This window comes from Electrophorus electricus, chromosome 10 (assembly GCF_041902795.1).
Source record: "Electrophorus electricus isolate QZ-2024a chromosome 10, ASM4190279v1, whole genome shotgun sequence".
In the NCBI taxonomy this organism is placed as follows: Eukaryota; Metazoa; Chordata; class Actinopteri; order Gymnotiformes; family Gymnotidae; genus Electrophorus; species Electrophorus electricus.
Window position 1 is genome coordinate 23,257,283 of NC_137506.1, and position 8,494 is coordinate 23,265,776.

The window sequence follows — 8,494 nt, forward strand, 5'->3', positions numbered from 1 at the left end:
GGTGAATGGTGAAGGAGATGGTAAATGCCGTAAATGTCTTTCCTGAGCGCACTCAAATGAATGTGTATTTGTTCTGTTTACTTCCTGTTTGTGTTTGCAAGTTCAGCACCTGTACTGTCCAAAAGTGCCTCTAACCTCCGTCATTACTGGAGATGTGTTTAACTTTTTAGTTAGTTAAACACATCTTGTCAAAGGCCAAAGTTGTCACCTTGCCCTGCACTGGTTGTAGAACTACTCCTTGTTTGTCTCTCCCTCACAACTGCCCCTGTTGTCTGACTGTTCCACACCTGTCCTGTTCATCTTTGCACTGACCATCCCTTGACCAGTGGCAGGAATCTAGTCATTACCGCATATTGTGCATGTCCGTCTGCCATTTTCACCTTGGTTGTGCCCCATGTTAAACCAAAGCTCTCTGTGTTGACCTTGGACACAGGTTTTGTGCACCGCCAATCAGTAGGGGGACCTGATGGTGGACTGCACTGGGCTAAACTGGACTGGAAGCACAGTGTCAGACCTCTTTTTCCTCTCTTGTACTCCTCTAGAACGGTGTTGATCTGAGGGGGGTTGTGGGAAACGGTTACGCAGGACTGCTCCTGCTTTAGACGCAGCATTCACCTCCACTGTAGCGAACCCAACAGTACCGTCTACCACGTGTGTTCACTGGGTTCAGAAACGGTGGCTATTTGCATGCTTGGGGATCCAGTGATTAACCTTGAGCAGTTACCAGGAACAAAAAGAGAGAGGTGGACGTGCGTAGGGTAAACAAGAATTACTGGTAATCACCGGAGATGGCTGACAATTATAGGAAACTTCGAGAAGCTATTTATTTAATTATATGCGCGCTACCAGCATGTTTACACGTATTACTCTTATGAACCATGCCAGAGGTCTGCTAGGATCTATTTATTGCTTAAGCACCCCCTCTAGTGGTCATTTGTTTGTTGATCGTAACTAGCCTTTTGCTGCTGAAATGCCAGTGTACATAGTCACAATCATTCTGCCAAAAATTGTAAAACATAGTCATGTAAAACAGTAGGTATGACCTGCATAGAACATGCATGGGGCACGTTGATCCAGACACGACTGAACCAGTTCTTGTCCTAAAGTTGTTCTGTTTAGAATACCGCAAGGCAATTGAGGTATGAGCTGTGAGATCAAGATGCTTACTACTATAGATGAGTACCAGTCCTTTTACCTTGTAACGTTGTAATGTTTTTACTAAGCCATACAAAATTCACAGTAGAGCGATTTCTCACAAGACCACTAGATGTCACTCTTGCCACACATTAAATGACACAGATTTATTATCTCGCGAAATGGAAACGCATCATCTCAGCGGCACAAGTTTCTTAGTTCAAAGCGTTCCCTATGTCTAGTCACCGGAACTTAAGTACTTTAAAAAATAAATTCGTTATCTGTTTCTGCTTCAGGGATTATGTACTCTTTTAATAACTCTGATATTCCTGAATGGATTCAAACTGTAATGTGTTTAGTGCTTAATCTGCCCTGTTGATCTAACACATCTAACATTCCTATTTTAAAGAATAGAATGCAGTAAAGGGACTGCAGTGAAATAATATAACACGGGGCAATAAAAGATGATAAGAAATATTCAAGCAATAAGTTCCTACAGTCTAAATATTATAATTTTTTTTTTCATTTTTTTGAATGGTACTGTAATTTTTATATATATATATATATATATATATATATATATATATATATATATATATATATATATATATATATATATATATATAGCATTTTTAAAAAATGTCAGCGATCTACTATAATTTGACATGATTTTTTTTAAATGAAAATAGGCTTTTTTTTTTTTTTTTTTTTTTTTTTTTTTTTACATATTTTGCTTAAACCCTTAATTTTTTATTCTTATATTAAAAAGGCCTAATCATAAGTATCAGCTGTCTGTTATCATGTATATTCAACAAACACGTATTTAAACAGAATCACTATTTGTGTAAAACTAAACTATGTAAAGATTCTACGTGCCATGAGTTAGTAAGAGTGAACTCTCTCTCATGTATTCTCCAGGTGCTGTGTACCTGCAGATGTGCACACACCTAATGAGATACTATATGAATTCACAGTACGATTCCCAATAAGGACAGTATGGGGAGATGGACAGCTCGTGGTCATTAGGGAGGTTTCAGGTCTAGCCTTCTTCTCTGCCTCTCTCCTGTGATCTATCATTCATGGCCTTCATTTAAAATTGCGTAAAATATTTAAAGTTGGCTGGAGTTTTTTGCTGGGCTTTGGCTGTGACCTCCCCTCAGTGCCTGCAGTTGGGGGCGGGGCAGAGAGACCCACAGAGAGACACAGGTGGAGAGAGATGATGGAGAAAGAGGGTGAGTAAGAGCGAGGGAGCTGTGCGGCTTTGAAGGCCACTGCGCCGCGTTCTGAACAGCAGCAGCAGAGCCGTCCTAGTTCCACCTGAAGCCCAGTGGCACCAGAAGAACTGTGCCTGTTTTCACCTCCGCACACGCTCCTCCAGCACACCACTGAAACGCACGCGAAAATAAAACACTTTTAAGAAGACGTTCGTTTTTTTTCCCCATTTATTCAGTGTCTCTGTTGGAGTTACAGTGAGATCAGTATAGCAGATGACACAGAGGGTGCAGCTTGCTTTACCCGCTAACTGAAAACCCAGAGAAGAGACTGGGAGGTACGAGAGAGCATCGAATATACCCGTCAGCTCCTGTTCAACAGAAAGGACATGTACTGGACCCCTGCCCACTGCTCCGCTCGGCGCAGGCATACGAATAGCATGACTGTCCCACACCCAGCAAGGGTGGGGGGCAGAATGGACAGTCCCGGACCCAGTGAGCGAAGGGGCAGCCTACTGCGGGGGGGACAGTGGTTGCATGTGGCGCGACTGCGGCGTGACCCCCCCGAGAGTCGTGAAACCAACGACGAGTGACGCAAACAGCGCACACGTCAACTGCTTGTCTCATAAGAAGGAAAAAAAAAAAAAAGTCCAGAATAAATAACAACAGAAATAAACGAGGATACAAATAAAGGAGGAAAATCAGTGATGTGTGGTGTTTACTGGAGATGAACGGAAAGGAAAAGAAATGATGCCAGATTGTAACGAATCCAAGAGAAGTTTATTATGAAAATGACACCTGTAAGATGGTAAAGAACCGTGTTACAGAAAGACAACCATGTATGACGTTTGCTTAAACTGATGAAAACCTACAAAAGTATAAAATAACCCTGTTGTAAAATGAAGTATGTACATTTCTGAATTGCAGCATTATTCATGGTAAATGAAAAAAAAAAGAAAAAAGATGTTTTTCAAAAAATAAGCCAGGCACTCAGTTAGCTTCAGTTAGTAACGTTTTTTTTTTTTTTTTGGAAAAAATAAAAAATAAAAACAACTTAAAACAAACGAAAGAAAAACAAAATAAAAATGTACCATAGTTTTCTCTTTTTAATATTTTAATTTGTTTGTATTTAGAATTTATAACACTGTTAACACTGATACTAAGAGAACCTCTTTCTCCCGTATTTAGCTACTTGGCACCAAGTTCCTCATAAAAGAATCTGTATAATTGTACAAGAAATAGTTAAAAACACAGACACAGTTTTCACAGGTAATGAAGTGATTTTTCATATTGTAATTTTAAACACTATTTATCTGACAGCAGCTGAGATTAGTTTAAGATTAAATCACCAGCACTCATTTTGACACAACACAGAAACATTGAGACAGCTCGCCCGGCTGGTCTGCTTGTAACATATGGGTGTATTTCCTGGTTCACAGTGTCTGTTTCTGAGCTGCCCCCCCCCCCCCCCCCCATTTCACCAGCGTGGAAAACACCGAAGTCCCACTAACCTCCGACAGTGACACCAAGCTCTCCTGCAACTTCAACAACAACAAGCTCGTTTAAAAACACCAACATCATGACCTGGGTTTAAGTTACATCACATCACAGAAACCACAGACAGGAGTTTCCTGATTTTCGGGAGTCGCCCGATTCTGTAAAAAGACACCAGGCTTCCCTTCCTCATTGCAGGACAGACTAAAAAACACTGAACTCTAACAAAGCTCCTGGACCGAACGAAACGGAGTAAAACCAAACAATTAACTTAGTAAACATGCATTTCCAAAACACCTATAAAAATAGATTTTATAGTGCGAAATTTTTGTCATCTCTTTAGAAATCTTTAAAATCGTTTATTGTCCTGAAATACTGCCATGATCATTTTAGTTTATTACCTGTGAGTTGCAGGGTCCTTGAAGTCAACAGGTTGGTGGAAACCAATGAAATACACCCAATGCACGTGAGAAGCTCAAGGGACTCTGGGAATGTTTCACAACTTGGGCTTTTGAGGTTCCAGTTCAGACTTTAGGTCTAAATGCTACTGCAGTTTTAATCCTCATCTGTTTTGAGCTGGAAACAGCAATCCCAGAATTCCTCAGTGGCAAAAAAATGGCTCCTTAAACCTTTGAGCTAGTTAAGAGTCTTTTATCTCTGAGAAAAAGAGAGAGGTCTGTAGACTACACGACAGCAAAGCAACAGCAGGAACAGAAAAGTAACACAGACAGAAAGGAAGCAGCATAAAGGTGACACTACACTGGAAGGCCACCACACAAAAACCCACTAACCTCCACTGGTTCACTAAGACTGTAGGGGACTAGGAGGGGGAACTAGGGTCTCCCTGCCCAAGCCCAAACTAGCACAGAGAGGACAAAGGACGAAACAGCTACATCAGCTTGGTATATACTGCATATAGTAACACACACTGAAATCGCTATGGAGAGTGACAGCCAATGACACTTACACATTGTACACGTTTACGGTTATCACGCTTGGTAATAGATGACGTGATGAATGGCTGCCAAAAGACGAACGTTTTCTTCTGTTTTATTACTTTTCTTTCATTCTTTTTTTTTTCTTTTTCAAATGATAATTCACAGTGTTTTTAACATCAAACTGTGACAGTAATTTTTTTTTTTTTGGCAACAGTGGGGGGGAAAAAAAATTAGGAATGTGATTTTTCAAAACACATTTTTGATTGAAAATGCATGTCCTTATTACAATCTCCTTGATATGTGGTTTTCAGAGTCCATGAAGGATATAGGTAAACTGATTTTGTGGTATTGATGATAAAAGTTACCAGGCTTCCAATGAAAAGAGGGAGTAGGGGAAAAAACCTCTGACCAGAGTCTGTTAGAGTTTCACATTCATCTTCAAGTTTATGATGCAAAAATTAGCCTCAGTTACACTGAGAGAAAAAAAGTGATTCACTTAAAAGGTAGAAACAGAATCAGCTTGCTCCAGATGCCTTTCCTGGCCCAATCAGATCAAGCCACCATAAGAGCCTTCGCCAATCTCTGGCCCAATCAGATCGTGCCACCCCAAGAGCCTTCGCTACTCTCTGGCCCAATCGGATTAAGCCGTCATAAGGGCCTCTTCCACTTTCTGCAGTGGATGAACCCAGAGAAAAATAAAGTTGTCTGTTAGAGGTTGGACTTTTCAGTAGAAAATCTCTCAAGTTGTCATTCGTGCTGAGCTCTGGAACAGTACCTACATCAGCCAGCTGAGTGAGGGTTAGTTGATGATAGCACCATGGATTTGGAAAAAGATGGAGCTGGAGGAATCTCACACTGACATGTTCCAAAGTCCTGGGAGTGCGTAGTGACATTCTGTTCACAGGTCAATACCCGGCTAAATTGCTTATTTTTTAAATGCATGATTTGTAAGTTAAATCTGAGCTATAAAAAAACGAAGAAAAAGCCTTATTTCTAAAATACTATTCCCTCATTAAGAAAGAACCCTAAACCCCTTTCATTTAAGTCAAACAGGGTAACATCCTTTTGTCAGCGTCAAACTTGATCACATCAAGATAAAAATGAGAACAGTTTCTTTTCATGTCAATCTCCTTTTTGAATTGCCTTTAAGTCAAAAAAGTACACCTTGCTTTACCACAGAGAAACCACACACCACGGCACTGTGACTTCTCTGTGGCCAAAGAAAACTCTCTGAGCCTGTTTAGTTTGTTCAGAGAAAATGTCACTGACAACCAGAGAAAGAATAAAGAGAACGAGGAAGGAGAGGACGCAAGAGAAAAGAGAGATAGAACGATACAGGAAGAGAAACCATTCATTTCAGTTACACAAGCTCAATTGCTTGGAATTCAAAGTGCTAGAACATTCCATTTTATCCCCCCAACTTGAAACACAGTCTTATGCCTCTACAGATTCATTTGAACACAGTTGAAGTCGAACACAGTAATATGGTCTTGGTGGTTTGTTTCAATCCTCCTTGCGCTCCAGAGCCTGTGTCGTGTGGATGCCATTGCTATAGACTGGGAATGGAAGCGTGGAGAAGAGTCCCTCTGCCGTGGTGAAGACGTTGGAGGTGGGCATCTGAGTGAGCCCCGCCCCGCTGACCGCACCCCCAAACGGGCCGGACATGTTGAGCCGGTGCACGTGATGGTACAGCATCTCCATGGGCGTCTTGGGGTCGATGCCGAACCCAGGCCCGTTGACGTCCACAAAATTGACGGCGGCATGGGCGTTGGGCAGTAGGTTGCCCTGCATGGCCAGGGTGACATCTGCAGGGGCATATCGGATGGTGCCAGTGGTGTAGACGCGCGGGGCGGCCGTGCTGGTGGCCGCGAGCGTGCCCGTGACCCGGTGCACCAGCGGGAGTACCATGTTCCCCGCCTGCAGCCGCTGGAGGGCCTCCAGATCGCTACTGTAGAGGAGGGGCCCCTGTGAGGTGGGCGTGGCCTGCTGCTTGTCCCGCGGCGAGGCCGAAAGAGGTGGGGAGAGGGGGTCGGATGCAGACGAATTGGAGTGCGGGGCCAGGCCGGCAGAGGCGGGGCCAGAGGCTGAGGTGGGGGCGCTGTTGCTGCTACTGCTGCTGCTGCTATTTGTGAAGTTGGGCTTCCTGCCATTGGCCCCGCTCTCTGTGCCGGGCGGAGTCAGGACAGAGTCCGGGATGGCTACCTGGGGGGAGGGGAAGGCATCGTGGGAGGCTGGAGGCTTCGTCATGCTATAGGGTGACTCATTGCGGGAGATCTCCCGGTTGGGTGGGTAGTTCCAGATGCTGCTGTCGTTGTCGAAGTTGATGGGTTCGGCCATCTCCGTTTTGATCTTGAGCACGGAGGCGGTGGTGGGCGAGGGGGGGGGCAACAGGGGAGGCTGCTCGCTCAGCGGGGGCTCCAGACTGCCGGGGCTCGGGGTGGTTGCCGTTGCCGAGGGAGACAGCCGCAGCCGCTGATGTCCCACCTCCCACTTCTGTTTTTTCCTCCTTTTCTTCCTCTTCTGGTGCTTGCTGGCCGCCGGGCCGCTCAGCTCCCCTCCGCTGTTACAGTCCCTCATGCCGCTGTCGTTTTCCTCCTCTTCCTCCTCCTCCTCCTCGTCCTCCTCTTCCTCCTCGGAGGAAGACGCGGGCGAAGCCCGCAGCTCGGCCACCTCGCCGTCACCGTAGCGCTCCACTTTGACGTGCAGGCCACCCAGCTGGGCCAGACGCTCCTGCTTGAGCTCGGGCTCGCAGTCCGAGGGCTCCAGGCTGTCGTCGCTGTCCTGGCTCTCCGCGTTGCTGGAGCTGTCTCCCTCCTCCTGCCTCCTCATCTCCTGCTCCGACGGCCGGCCCGCGGGCTTCTTGCTGTCCGACTCTGGGTCCTCGCTGTTCTCTGAGGACTGATTCCCCTTCCCGTCCGACTTGGAGTTGTCATTGTCTTCTGGAAGAGAAGTGGGAGAGCTGATGAGCAGGATTAAGGTGGCCTAAAGTCATTTGGCTTTGGCTTGTGTTATGGCAAACATACATAAATAGGGATGAACACAAAATATTTACATATGAAAACTTTTTGGCAAACATTTAAAAATTTGCAGAAAATTTTCACTGTGGATATCAATAGGGTAATTTTTTTTTAAATGATACGGCACAGATGCAGATGGTTATAGATCTGTTGATGAGGGAGGAATCTTCATCACAGATGTTATATTTGCAGATGGTTTGGGAAACACAGGCTGTCAGCTCTGTGGTGCAGTACTTTTAGCAGAAGTTGCAGTCATCACTCGGTGACTAATCGTCTAACACCGCTATAGACAAGGGAGTTGTGCAAATTGCTCTACTCTAATTTAGGTCAGGTTCCTTGGTCCATGCATAACCACAGCAGTACACAGAAGTTTACAAATGACTAGATTGTTATCCCACACTGACTTATTGAAAACATGTCACCTCCATTACTGTTACAAGAGGATTAATTATCCCCCAAAGTAATAGCTTTTATCTTCTGTTTTCATCTGTTTCTTTTTTTTCCCCTCATGGATCTGGTGCACACCCTCATCAGTGTTTTAGTTACATTAGTAATAAGAGGAAGACATTGTTAGACGCTGACAGGATGCGTGAGCTAGCCAGAGAGAGAGAGAAGAATGTGATAGAGAGAAAGGGAGCAAGAGGCCCAGTGCAGTCCAGCTGTGGCTGACACTGTCTGCACTCTTTGTGCTGAGGGCTGG

The 8,494-nt window shown here is 44.6% G+C and overlaps 1 protein-coding gene across 6 annotated transcripts in view; it reads right to left on the reverse strand.

The window, feature by feature from the left end:
- Positions 1 to 3,103: 3,103 nt before the first annotated feature.
- Positions 3,104 to 8,494, reverse strand: part of npas3 (neuronal PAS domain protein 3) — a 220,275-nt gene continuing 214,884 nt past the window's right edge. For 4 of the 6 annotated variants that reach the window (XM_027013213.3, XM_027013212.3, XM_027013214.3 and 1 more), the window contains one exon: positions 3,104 to 7,716. In XM_027013213.3, coding sequence (XP_026869014.2) covers positions 6,281 to 7,716 — 1,436 coding nt within the window. In that variant the 3' untranslated portion in view covers positions 3,104 to 6,280. The remainder of the gene's footprint in view (positions 7,717 to 8,494) is intronic. The other 2 variants (XM_081721169.1, XM_081721167.1) reach the window with 1 other exon arrangement.